Source organism: Festucalex cinctus, chromosome 11 (assembly GCF_051991245.1).
Source record: "Festucalex cinctus isolate MCC-2025b chromosome 11, RoL_Fcin_1.0, whole genome shotgun sequence".
NCBI classification, from domain to species: domain Eukaryota; kingdom Metazoa; phylum Chordata; class Actinopteri; order Syngnathiformes; family Syngnathidae; genus Festucalex; species Festucalex cinctus.
In genome coordinates this window covers 26,960,591-26,974,806 of record NC_135421.1, presented here as the reverse complement: position 1 = coordinate 26,974,806, position 14,216 = coordinate 26,960,591, and the positions used below count along the sequence as shown (strand labels likewise).

Genomic DNA, 14,216 nt, shown 5'->3' with positions numbered 1-14,216 from the left:
TTTTTTTTCTTTGTGGCCATTATTTCTTCCTTGACAATTAAGCCATGTTTTTTTGTGGTTCAATTGAAAAAAAAAAAAAAAAAAAAACATCAATGAGGCAAACGTGCTAAGTATAATTGCTATTGTACAGCATGTTAGAAAATGTTTGGTAAAATCAATTTGTGCATGCAGGTGATAATTGCCAGACCACTTCCTGTCATAGTAACTTGTTCGGTTACTTTCAAATGTTTGTCTTTTGAGAATTTGGTTGATTTTTGGGGCGTTCAAGTCAATATAAACAAAATAGGACAAACAAGATATTTGTGATACTTATCAAATTTGATTTATATATGTATTTATTTTTTTAATTAATTAATGAATTAATTATTTTTTTTAAATTTATTTTGCTAGGGATGCTCTCTAATTAAAAAAAAAAAAAAAAGCAGACAAGTTTGACATCTTTTGTCCTTGGCACTGCTGTGGACAAGAAGTAACTAATATGCAATAAAGGATTTCATCGGCTGGCAGAACAAAGCAAAAAAAAAGAAAAAGAAAAAAAAAAGTGATTTCTTTCTTTCCCAGGGAGCTATAAATTGAAATTTCCTCTGACTCCCGAGAGCAGAGGAAGAAAACTGTGAGCTGATTATTTCCTGTGGTCTCACTGGCCTTGCTTCTTTGTGTGGAAGAAATGTGACGAATGCCGTGAAATTGTTATACGCCCCTGAAGAACAGTCATAAGAATGGCTTCACCTGATTGGATCATTTGAATGAAATTGACCGTTATTAGTCTGACAGAAGCCGACGAAATGGGAACTTGGAGTGTATAGTAGTATAGCACAGTCCACTTCCATGCGAGTTAAAAATGTGTTCGCACGCTAGCCCGAAGCTGTATTTACCTTCCATGTCCTACGATTGGTCAAGCTTTTAAAAACGTTTTCCAAAAGGGAATAATGGAACTAGATTACAGTTAATCCTCACTATTCATGGGGGATAGAAACCAACACCCGACACAAAAATGTGTGAATCGTAAATGCTGCCTGTCATTTATTGATTGCTTTCATCAAAAAGTCCAAAGTATGGTCCACCATATACTTAAATTCACATGACAGCAAATTGTAAATAGCGTGAATTGTGATTGATTACTTCCTGCTCCGTGTTGAGGTTGTCTTTTTGCTGCTGTTCTGGTGGAATTGTGAGTATATTTAACAAACTGGTTAGTGTAAACTTCCGGAAATGCTGAATAATTCAATTGCTTGTATTTGTTTTTAATAATTGCAAAGAAACATAAGATACAACTTGGCTTTAAATATATTAATATTACCTTTTTGCTTTATACGAGCATTATAGCGCAGGTTTCAAAGCAAACATGATTTTGCAAGGCCCACAGAATATTGTGTTCAATTGCTATAAAAGCATGGAACCTACCAAAACAAAGATTAAAGTCTCTTCTTTCGGGAACAAAAGTATGTTTCTATCTGTTTCCGTTTTGCAGCAATTAGCATTAGAAGAGACCTAAGTTTCATCAGTTTTCACAAATCTATTTCAAATTGTAAGTAATTGAGCTTTTTTTCTACATAGCCCTGGTTGATCTCCTTTGCTCTGCTGCCACCTGCTGGCCGTTTGTGTAATAACTACCATTTCTGCAACCGTTCTTTGCAGTTGAGAGGCTGCATTAAAGCCTTCTGTATGATCAAGCATAAAAAAACAAAAAACGTATAAATACGTCTTTGGGACACTTACAACATTAAATAAACGTATGTATACGTTATTGGGAGTAAATGAGTTAACACCAAAAAAATGTGTACCCCGCCTACTGCCCAAAGGCAGCTGGGATAGGCTCCAGCACCCCCCGCGACCCTTGTGAGGAGTAAGCGGTCAAGAAAATGGATGGATGGATGGATTTTAACACTCCTGCAATCTGTAATCTGACTACTTTCCCAAAATATTAATCCCTAATTAGTTACCTAAAAGCTTGTTTTATTAGAATCGTGGCCTTCCCTGCGTCGTCTCTGAGCTGACATGATCTGCTATCAGACGTTCCTCTCAGATCTCGTCTCGGGGCATCGGGGGCGCACAGCCGGAACGACCCCGGTGGCCATGTAGCTGACAAGTACGAGTCTTCATGACACGCTCACTAACCCTGTACCCCCATAGAACTCATGACCACCGGGGGGGGGGGGGGATTTTCTTCTAGTTTCCTAGGGAGCGCCTTGCAGCATTTTAAGTTCCAGCCTTTTGTGTCATGCTCTTAAAAATAGAACGCTATCTCAACCTGAAATTGTCCTCCAAGATAGAATCAGCCCAAGCGTCGCGTCTCCTCGCGCTCTCATCAAGTTCCTAACAAGAACAAGCGAGTCTTTGCGCCGAGGAGGAGAGTGATGGCTGTTATTACTGGCCTCAGGTAGCGAGGGCCCACCCGGAGAGAGAGAGAGAGAGAAAGAGAGCGAGACTGGAGATAAACAGTGGCGAAAGAGCAGATTGACAAGCGAATTCAGCGGCGTGATTAATGTGACAACCTTTGAGAAAAGGTTATGGATCCGTAGGGAACACTAATGTGTGCCGGACATGGAGGAGGAAAGAGAAAGAGGGCAGGAGGAGTCAAGTGAGGCTGAAGAAAGTCATCTCACTTGTCGACTCTATTTGGGCCTCCGGCGCCGATCCTCAACATTACAATGGAATCGTTTTTACATGCATTAAAATATTGTCACTGGGTGTCACCTTCCATTAACTCATTTGCTCCCAATAACGTGTAAATAGTTTTTTTTTATGTTTTAAGTGTCCCAAAGACGTATTTATACGTTTTTTTGTTTGTTTTTTATACTAAATCATACAGAAGGCTTTGATGCAGCCTCTCAACTGCAAAGAACGGTTGCAGAAATGGTAGTTATTACACAAACGGCCAGCAGGTGGCAGCAGAGCAAAGGAGATCAACCAGGGCCATGTAGAAAAAAAGCTCAATTACTTAAGAATTTTGAATAGATTTGTGAAAACTGATGAAACTTAGCTCTCTTCTAATGCTAATTGCTGCAAAACGGAAACAGATAGAAACATACCTTTTTTCCTGATGAAAGAAGAGACTGTAATCTTTCTTTTGGTAGGTTCCATGCTTTTATAGCAATTGAACACAATATTCTGTGGGCCTTGCAAAATGGGTCAAAATTCAGTAAAACAGCCGGGAGCGAACAGGGATTGCGAAATGTGAAAATGGCTGCCAGTGAATGAGTGTTAAGCACTTTCCAACAAGCTGCTCTGCATACATACGAACTGCATTTTGTAGACGATTAGGAACAGTGATGCACCTGAATGAATTGATAGAACAAACTTTTTTTTCATCAACGAATTTCACACTTGACTCTCAGGCAGTCCAGACACACAACTATACAAACTTTAGAAAGTCCGTTTTCCTGATATAAGATCAATACAATACGCTAGCAAGCCTGCCATATTTTTATTTTCCTGTTAAATTGGTGTTGATCACTTTGAACGAAGTACAATTACTATGTGGAACTGTTTAAAAGTTCTCCTCATTAAAATCCTGGAGAATGTGTGTGCGCAGCAGGGTGTTTTTAAAGATGCAAATGATTATTGTGAGCGGATTTTGAGTTCACTCAAGAGCTCCAGATATTTTTGAAAACTGAACGTCAAGCAAAAAGGACTGCATAAACAGTGGTTAGCATGTTTGGCTCACAACGCTGAGATTCTGGGTTCAAATCTATGTTCGGACCTTCCTGTGTGGCTACAAAAAAAAAATAGTAAAAATTAATTAATATATTTTTTTAAACATTTCTTTCAGATTAAATATTTTAATGAATTAATGATTAAATAAAAAAAAAACTAATTAAATATTTAAAAAATGTCAGTTGTTGTCAGGAAAACAGAAATGAAAGGTAGATGGAAAAAGGTTTAAAAATAACCTTAACCTGTCCAAACTTAACCATAAAATGTCCTAAAAAGGACGAGGAAAAGCAGGAAATTACCATAAAATGTCCATTAAATTGCCAAAAATGTTAGAGAATTGATTCAAAAAAGGTACAAAAAAAGTAACCACAAAATGTCCCAAAACAAAACAAGAAAAGCAGAAAAATACCATAAAATGTCTTTAGAATTGCAAAAACAAAAAAGCAGCAAATTAATAAAAAAAAAAAAAGAAGGCAGAAAAGAAGATGTTCAAAAAGTAACTATAAAATGTCCAAAAACAAAAAAAAGAAATCTTGAAAATTACCATAAAATGTCTGCAAAATTGCCAAAAATTTGATAGCCAAAAAAAAGACAGAACAATAAAATAAAATAAAATAAAAAATAGCCATAAAATGTCAAAAAATGAAGAGGCAGAAAATTACCATATGTACATAAAATTGCCAAAAATGTCAGAAAGGCAGAAAGGACTAAAAATGTATTTTTAAAAAATGAAGCATGAAAAGTTAAAAAAAAAAAAATCCCCAAAATCTAAAAACACAAGACAAAAGGTAGAATAAAATGAATCTCTACATATTGGATGCTGCAAATTTTTCCGTAATGGTGCAGCATAAACCAACACTAACACACTGATTCCATCATTACAATCTTCAAATGTTTTGCTGTCCAGACACATTTTTTTGTTTTTTTTTGTTATCTATTTGGCCTAAAATGTCTCTTTTGATAGGAACGTTTGCTGAGCCCTGGTCTAGGGTGTAACCTGCCTCTCATCCTCACGTCAGCTGTGATAGGCTGGAGCATAAATGTGCTCCGAATGAGTAAACGTCATGTGGAAAATGTAAAAATCAAGCAAACGTTATAAATGTGATAAAACTGCTCTCACTCTGGTACTTCAAAACAGCACAAACACACGCACAGTCATTCAGTCCTGCTGCTGAGCAAGGACATTCATTCATTTGCTTATTAAGTTACAGTAGTCATGCCTTTATTATGATTATTTTTGCTGCAATTGCTTGATGAGTGAACTGCCGCTTCTTTGCTTCCTCTTTTTCTCTTTGGCTGCAGGGGGCAGCGCCATTATGGGCTAATTATGGGCAAATAATAAGCAGTTGTCTGTTGCCCCTGATGCCGACTGGGAATGAAACGCGGCGTCTCTTCTGGATTGTGCATTTGCGACGCATGAGTCAGTTTTGCGGAGCAATGTTCGACGCGAGGCTGTCTGTGTGCGGCCGTCTATGTCTGTATCTGTGTGCGGTTGGTGGCCGGTCCGCCAAATCGGTCGTGACAGTAATATTCCTCACTGTCACCCGTGACGTCACCCGCAGCTTTATCGAGTCGCACTCGGAAGTCCCTTTGGAATTGGCATTCATGCCGCAACGGGTGAAGTGTAATCATTAAAGGTACAAAAATCCAATTATTGTACGGAATTGGTTGTTGATTAATTGCGTCTTGAAGCAATTGAGGCAAAATGGAAAGGGGGATCCTCCGTTGTTGGTTAACTTGCGTTTTTAATTAACCACTCGGCAAGAGCTAGAACGTAAACATGCAGCCATGACACTTTCAATCGCTTCCTACCAACAACGAGCTTCGTAGCAACGTAGCTTCCTTGACGTCGATGACCTTTCACTTCAACATTTATTAGCAAAATCCTTGAAAGCCCTTGATAGCCCAGGTTTCAAAGCAAACGTGGTGAAGCAGCATTTAGCTGTTATGCTGCACATAAAACCAACACATCCACTATTTATTAAATTAAATACAATGACATTTTATGACTTGGTTGAGTTTAAAATAGCACAAATAATGTACAAAGTTTATAATAATCTACTCTGCCACAGTACTCAGATGTAGTAAACTAGTATTGTATTAATAATGAAATAAGTTTAAATATACAAAGTAAAAGGGTAGGACTAGATAAGTGTTTAACTTCTTCCTACTCCCTTTTGAACATGTAAACTATGATTGATTGATGATTTTTATTGGGGTTTTCTTTTCTTTTTAATTTCTGTTTTTCTGCTGTTTGCTTGTTTATATGTTCAATAAATCAAATCAAATAAAAAAAAAAACACACAAAAAAAGGAATACGTTACAAGTCAGGAGTCAGTCCCAAGTGTAAATACTTTTAAATCCAGGTTAAATCTGCTATGGCTCTTTTGAGTTGGGTCATGAGGTCATGTTGTTATGATGTTGATGTTGTCAGTTGCTATGTCCCTTATGATGGTAATGTATTTGTCTTATTTTGTCACTAGTCACTCTTATTCTGTAGTTGCTATGTCCCTTGTGATGATATTTGCAGTTGCTATTCCCTTATGATGATGATGATGATGTATTAGTCCCGTTTTGTTTAGTCACACTTATTTTGTACTTGGTTGCTATGCAGTTGTAATGTCCCTTGTCCCCATTTGTAGTTGCTATGCAGGTGCTATGCCGCCCATGACGATGATGGTGTCAGTTACTATGCCGTTGCTAATGGTCCTGTACTACCTGCCCTTAGTTTGTCTAGTCACTCCCATTTGAACGTATTCAGTAGTCCTTTATTTTGTCACATAGAATTGTGACTTGCCCTAGCTGGTGTTTCTGAGTGACACTTTTGTCAGTACGTTGTGGTTCGTTAGCTGAGATTTTGCTCAGCAGCATGAGGTCCCCTACCTCAACTCTTCCATGCAAGCGGTTCTTCCATGTGTTGGAGGTTGCTTGTCGTTACTTTATATTTTTGTATATAACTGTTTTCCCAACTACCGTGTCTTGTTTGCGTTTGGTTCCTAACTCCGCACCTCACGCTTGACAAAATCCAGGTTTTGTAAGAAAAGAATCACACTTCGGGGAGGGAAAAACAACAATTCTATATTCCTCTTCTGTTTTAAAGCAGAATATTACGGTGAGGTTGTCTCCTCGTCATTATTGATTCATGATTAACTTCATCTCAGTTCCTTGTCGACACGCTGCTGGGAAATCTTTCCTGTGACAATGTGACTTGCTTTCACGGAAACCTCGATGTAACGCCCCGTCGTCGTCTTTCCGCAGCACGCTAGAGTGACTCCAAAAGAGGGGGACGGGGAAAGTTTACAGCGCCGTCACTCAAGACAGAAAAGGCCTGAGCTTGATGCGTGCTGACGCTGATGGTGCACACGGGTGACCTTTGGGCCGCGGAGTGCACTCAGACAACACCCCTCTGCATGCCTTTCAAGTCCCAAGCAGAGCAGCCAACTGTGTTTGCGTCTGTGAAACTTTAGCAGTCGCTGACAGGAGGCATCTGCCAACAAGCACTCTCAATTCCTCATCAAATATGAAAATAAAAAAAAATAAAAAACAGTCCACAAATAGTGATGTTCAACTTTGGAACAACCAAACAGGTCATTTTTTTTGGACTTGGATAACATATGATAAAACTGCTGTTTGTCCATCGGTCAAAGAAGCTTAATCGTGCTAGTTAGCTAATGCTACTACTACTTCAGAAATTATAAAAGAATAAATAAATACAGGGCGGCACGGTAGTCGAGTGGTTAGCACGTCCGATTCCCAGTTCTGAGGTCTCCGGTTCGAGTCCAGGCTCTGACCTTTCTGGGTGGAGTTTGCATGTTCTCCCCGTGCCCGCGTGGGTCTTTTGGAAATACTAACATGTTTGATATGTCTGTTTACAATTATATTTTTGACAGTTATAAATGGATGAATTTAAAGCATTGTGACCGGATGTATCGAATATGATACAAATCAAAACTCATATGTGAAAGTTGATTTAAAAATAAAGAAATAAATACTCTATTTACAAAAAAAAATCCACTACGTTCGAACATACTCGCAAATATGTTCGAACGTACTCGCAAACATGTTTGAACATCCTCGCAAATATGTTCAAACGTACTTGTAGGCTACATGCTACAACGTTAGCATACCTTCCCATAATGCCCCGGGGTATTATTTGCGCATGCGCGAGTGAAAACAAAACCCATTTTTTTAGGCATTTGCGAGTATGTTCGAACATATTTGCGACTATGTTCGAACGTATTTGCGACTATGTTCGAACATATTTACGAGTATGTTCGAACATATTTGCAAGTATGTTCGAACATACTTGCTCTTTACTCCACATTGGCAGCTGTACGCTTCTGTATGGTCCAGGCTTTATGGGGTTATTAAATTAACAAGCTGTTACCACAGTAAAAACGGTTTTATCTTTGCGGTTTGAATACCTGACAAGGCAGAGGAAAGTTCCAGCTTAAATAGAATTGACGCCAATTATCCAGTAACATTTGTATAGCCCACACACGTGTATACAGTTTTGTTTAGCAACCTGCAGTCGTTCCTGATTAGTGTGACGCGCAGTCGCCATCTCGTACGACGCCGACCGGCTCACCGCATGCTTTGTTTTTGTCTCTGGCTTCAGGAACTTCTACTACATCACCATGCTGCGCGACCCGGTCTCCCGCTACCTGAGCGAGTGGAAGCACGTCCAGCGCGGCGCCACCTGGAAGACGGCGCTGCACATGTGCGACGGCCGTTCGCCCACCCAGGACGAGCTGCCCACCTGCTACAACGGCGAGGACTGGTCGGGCGTCACCCTGGCCGACTTCATGCGCTGCCCGTCCAACCTGGCCAACAACCGGCAAGTGCGCATGCTGTCCGACCTGAGCCTGGTGGGCTGCTACAACCTGTCGTCCATGAACGAGAGCCAGCGCGACCACATCCTGCTGAGCAGCGCCATGAGCAACCTGAAGAACATGGCCTTCTACGGCCTGACCGAGTTCCAGCGCAAGACGCAGTACCTGTTCGAGCGGACGTTCAGCCTGCGCTTCATCTCGCCCTTCACGCAGATCAACAGCACGCGCGCCGCCAACGTGGACCTGAGCGAGGCCGTGCGACGACGCATCGAGGAGCTCAACTTCCTGGACGTGCAGCTGTACGACTACGCCAAGGACCTGTTCCTGCAGCGTTTCCAGTTCAGTCGGCAGCGGGAGCGCCGGGAGGTGCGCTTGAAGAGGCGCGAGGAGCGGCGGTGGATACGCGAGCGGCAGCAGGCCAGGCCGTGGCCGCCCGTACGCCGGGCGGAGGTTTCCAAGAGCCTGGAGAAAGAGGACAATGACTTTGCTAGCACCACTGAGGACTACACTAGCCAAGTGGCTCGCTGGTGATGCCATGAACTGAACTCAACGTCACTGGGCGCTACTCACAAAAATGTTGGGATATTTGGCTTTTAGGTGACTTTATTTTTCAACCGGCATCTCTATAGTTGACCACTCTAAACTTTTGAATGTGCAGTTCTTCAATATTTCAGTTCTTTTTCAGGGTTCCCGCAGATCCTTAAAATGGCATTTAACTCATTCACTCCCAGCAATTTTCACTGAAACAACCCCCATTCGCTCCCGGCTGTTTTACCGGATTTTGACTGATTTTGCAAGGCCCACAGATTATTGTGTTCTATTGCTTTCAAAACATGGATCCTACCAAAAGAAAGATTAGAGTCTCTTCTTTCTTCATCATTATTCACATTCCGGTTGAAAACACTGACAAAAAGAGCTTGTTTGCCCTGGCTGATCTCTTGTACTCTGCTACCACCTGCTGGCCGTTTCATTAAATAACTAGCATTGCTTTAAGATGCCTCTTCATGTCAGAAGTTGCATCAAAGCCTTCTGTAGGCTCTTACACTAACAAAAACAAAAAAAAAAACAAAAAAAAACAAAGAAACGTAATTCCGTTTGACAAAGTATTAAAAAAAACGTGTTTTCACGTTTTTGGGTTTGAATGAGTTAATCCATGAATCCAAACAAGTCCTTATTGGCATTAAAATGTCTTAAAGGGATACTTGACTCATCAACATGGGACATTTGGAAGTTGATCTTAAATGTAATTTTTATTGCCATTAAACCAGGGGTGTCAAACATAAGGCCCGGGGGCCGGATCAGGCCCGCAATGGGGTTTAATCCGGCCCGCGAGATGGTTTTGTAAAGTTTAAAAAAAATAAATAAAAGACTGTCGGCCCAATTAATCAGCCGGCTACAATCAAAGCTTATAAATTCATAATTACACAAGTAAGGCTCAGTTGAGCAATGCATCTTGTACATGGAATTGCTCTGAATGTCGTTATTTTAAACACAATTTAAAGTTAGTTTGTTTAAAAAATAAAAACATGAATCAAACACAAACATGCTGAATAAGACACATTCAACTACACATATGACAAGGATTAACGTCCTTATAACTTCATTAACGGCACCCGGCACACAATCAGAGAACAATATACAGGTTTATGCAAAAAAAATTTAGGACAATATTTGTACAGATGCGCCCCACAATTTACGGCTGGCCCACAAATAGCGAAAATCTGCATGTAATTGACGGCAATGTTTTACAAATTATTTTACAATTTTACCGATCCGGCCCAATTACGAATATATTTTCCTCCATGTGGCCCCTGAGCTAATATGAGTTTGACACCCCTGCATTAAACGCTCTTAACTTTAATTTGCCTTAAACTGTGGGAACCCTGTTTTTTTTCCCCACCATCTGCTGTTCTCTAACAAGGAGCTGAATAGAAGAAACATTCACAAAACATATTTGTTTGATCCACAAATACATCCACTTTTATGACTTTCTGTCTTGCAGCCTGCTATGTTGTGTGAAAAGTCCTGAAACATTTGGACATGTGCATTCGAAAGTTTAAAGAACGTCAGTCTATGTTCCCCTCTAAAGGTTACAGTGCATTTTAGGTTCATCCTGAAATGTCACCCCAATATCCCAAACTACTTGTGAGGAGTGACCATTTCATCATCAATGTGTTTTGTCAGCTTTTCGGTGTGCACTCGTCTTTCTTTACAACAATGGTTCTCAAACTGGAGTCCGGAACTCGGGGGGTCAACAAAATAAATCATTCTAAATTATTATGTTGTGACAGTTTAAAAAAAAACCTATCTACTGTACATATGGGAACTGGCGTGACAGTAAAACAATTGTGTGACATCACACAAATCTCATATCACGACACAAATAAAATTGTGGTTTTATGGTTTTATATATATATATATATATATATATATATATATATATATATATATATAGAGAGAGAGAGAGAGAGAGAGAGAGAGAGAGAGAGAGAGAGAGAGAGAGAGAGAGAGAGAGAGAGAGAGAGAGAGAGAGAGAGAGAGAGAGAGGGCGGCACGGTAGTTGAGTGGTTAGCACGTCCGCTTCCCAGTTCTGAGGTCTCCGGTTCGAGTCCAGGCTCGGACCTTCCTGGGTGGAGTTTGCATGTTCTCCCCGTGCCCGCGTGGGTCTTCACCGGGTACTCCGGTCTCCTCCCACATTCCAAAGACATGCATGGCAGGTTAATTGGGCGCTCCGAATTGTCCCTCGGTGTGCGTGTGAGTGTGGATGGTTGTTCGTCTCTGTGTGCCCTGCGATTGGTTGGCAACCAGTCCAGGGTGTCCCCCGCCTACTGCCCAGAGCCAGCTGAGATAGGCGCCAGCAGCCCCCGCGACCCTTGTGAGGAATAAGCGGTCAAGAAGAAGAAGAGAGAGAGAGAGAGAGAGAGAGCAAAAGGCGTATTATGAAAGGAATAAAGTCCTATTTTTTCAAGTACAATTGGTTTTATAATATAGTCCTATTAAGAGAAGTATTTCACAACCTTTATTGAAACAAGGCACATATTTTACATGAGAAAAATGTCACGACACACCCACCAAACAAAACCTTCACACAAAAAAAAAAAACATTCATACTGAAATAATGATGATCTTGCTAATCCCATTATGTTGTTGAGTGAATTATCTTTTATATATATATATATATATATATATATATATATATATATATATATATATATATATATATATATATATATATATATATCCACCCCTAATATTATCCTTTTATTTTACATAAATACAACTTTTTATCATGGGAAAATATGTATTAAAAGTGGATTGCTGAAAAAAATAGGACTTTATTCTCATAACATTTTAACTTTTTTGAACTTTTGAATTTCTATGGCACACACTGTTGTTATGTCATTAGGATCACGATGGGGGTCCTTCGAGAAATGTCCCCCCATGAACCAAAACAGTTTGAGAACCTCCGCTTTACAAATGTGGGCACTGCCTCCAGGTGCCCGTTTTGCTGTCTTAAACTCTTCAAATGCTGTTTTTAATCATTTCATCGCTGCCTTGGTTCTTTTCCAAATGCAGCTCTTGCCATAAAAAAAAAAAAATCATCAGAAGCTGCTTTATTAAGAAAAGAAAAAAAAAAGATGAATGTCATCAAAATCACAGAAACGTTTTTAAAAAGTAGTTGTAAGACGTTTGCATGCCACATTCACACTTGCACAAGTAGTCTGTAAAGAAGAATGAGCTTTTTTTTATTTTTATTTTATTATTATTTGAAAAAGCTTTTCCTTGAGGGCCACTTTTGGTGCATGAGGACTGATTATGTTTTTGAGTTGCGATGTTCTCTTTTATTTTCACAAGTGCAATACCTTGATAAAGAAAACCCCGAAGTGTTGTTATACAGTGGAACCTTTCGAGTCAAAAACATTCTCTTTTGCGGAATGGCCTTCAAAGTTGTTCTAATTTCAACACAGATTTTCTAATTTTGCAGTGTTAAAACTGATGGCAGGATGTGAATATAATAATGAAATGATTGACACCTTGTCAGACATGTCTTCGGTCTCTGTTTTGTCGTTTTTAAAGTGAAGTGTTAACATTACCATCGATATTAACCTTTACTGTATATTATAAAACTTCTGAGTAATAAGGGGAAAAAAATGCAAATAAAAATCTCCGATTTGACCAATAAAAACATTCTGCAGCTTAGTTGTACATTTTAAAGGTTTATTGTGTAAAAACATAATTTAGTAAGTAATGACATGACAAACAATGACAGATTTTGAGTAAACAAGAAATATCATGAATCTAATCCAGCCTAAAAAAAACCCAACAGAAATATTAATTAGATTAAAAACACTCTCTAAATAATATTGTATTTAATAGTGATATAATAATAATAATAGTGATAATAAAAGTCACAATGTCATCGTTGTCATGTCACAATATTAAAAGCAGCACATCTGTTAAAAAGGCGTGGTTGTATTCCATTTGTGCAGTAGCCAGCACCCTCTGGTGGTTAGTTACTTAGTGCAGTTTAATTTTAATTAGGCGTGTTTGGGCCACTGCAGCGGTTATCACGCCTATAAAATATAGTCATACCATCAAAAACATTACTTTTTCACCCACTTCAACTGAACACAGCTTTTGCTATCAGTCGTATCCTCTGTATAGACAGAAAACAATCCCAAGATTGGCTAACCACGCTTATGGAGCTGACTTTCATTTTTTTTTTTTTTTTTGCACCGTTTTTCCACAGTCAAATTCCAACACTTGGGAGGTTCCACTGTATATAAGATGAGACATGGAATAAAAGTGAATGGGTTGTTGCTTCAAGAAAAGAAAAAAAAATGCTAAATGGGCCTGCACCGCAGGGAGTATACAAATGTCTAGTGTATGCTACACCATTATTGTTTTCTGACGCGACGTGAACACACATGAAGATGAAAGGAGAGTTTTTGTTTAATCTCTTTGTGCGCTTTTATGTTTCTTATCTCGTATCCCCCTAAAAGGCCCGCCAAAACACAAACACACGCACACACAACGCACGCTATCACCTCCTCTAATTATCAACATAACAGCGCTGTGTCTCTTTTGTTTATTTTGATTGCAGTTCTGAAATACCTCAATGCCTTGTTTTCCCCGTCCTTAACTCATTCACTGCCAGTCATTATAGAAAATTTTTACATTTCCAATACTCACGTGATATTACATTCAATAATTATATATAAACCGAATCTACCAAATAACAGAATAGACTCCCTACTTTTTGTCCCGTCCCGTTCTTTTATAATTGACAGCAGAAAAATGTAGGTTTGCCAAAATACAGCCATTTCTCCCATGGACTCTGAAACTGTGTTTATTTCCTATAAAATGGGGCAATGATGTCATCTACCGGTGGTTGGGCATCAGTAAAGTTGTTTCCAAGTTTGATATTTACAGTGGAGCATGCTCAGATTCGCCCCCATTTAGAACCGCTCTAAAAAATACAATTGACAAGTATACTTGTCAAAGGCAGTGAATGAGTTTAAGGGCTTTAGTTCAGATTTTTTGACATCCTCACCTCCAGTGTGTGCGATCAGCACTGACTTACCCTTGACAGCGTTCTGTGACACGAGTTCTGGTCCGGTGTTGGACGAGAGGAAAAATAGTCCAGCAAGCTGGCTGCGGTCACCGAAATAAAGCGTTTTTCTTCTAAAAACAATTTGTGTTCAAAATATTGATACATTTGCACAC

The 14,216-nt window shown here is 39.5% G+C and overlaps 1 protein-coding gene across 1 annotated transcript in view; it reads left to right on the top strand.

The window, feature by feature from the left end:
- Nucleotides 1–9,830, top strand: part of hs6st3b (heparan sulfate 6-O-sulfotransferase 3b) — a 72,918-nt gene extending 63,088 nt beyond the window's left edge. Inside the window, exon 2 of the mRNA XM_077537747.1 lies at nt 8,276–9,830. Within this exon, the coding sequence (XP_077393873.1) occupies nt 8,276–9,020 (745 nt within the window). The 3' untranslated portion in view covers nt 9,021–9,830. The remainder of the gene's footprint in view (nt 1–8,275) is intronic.
- The last annotated feature ends 4,386 nt before the right edge of the window (nt 9,831–14,216 follow it).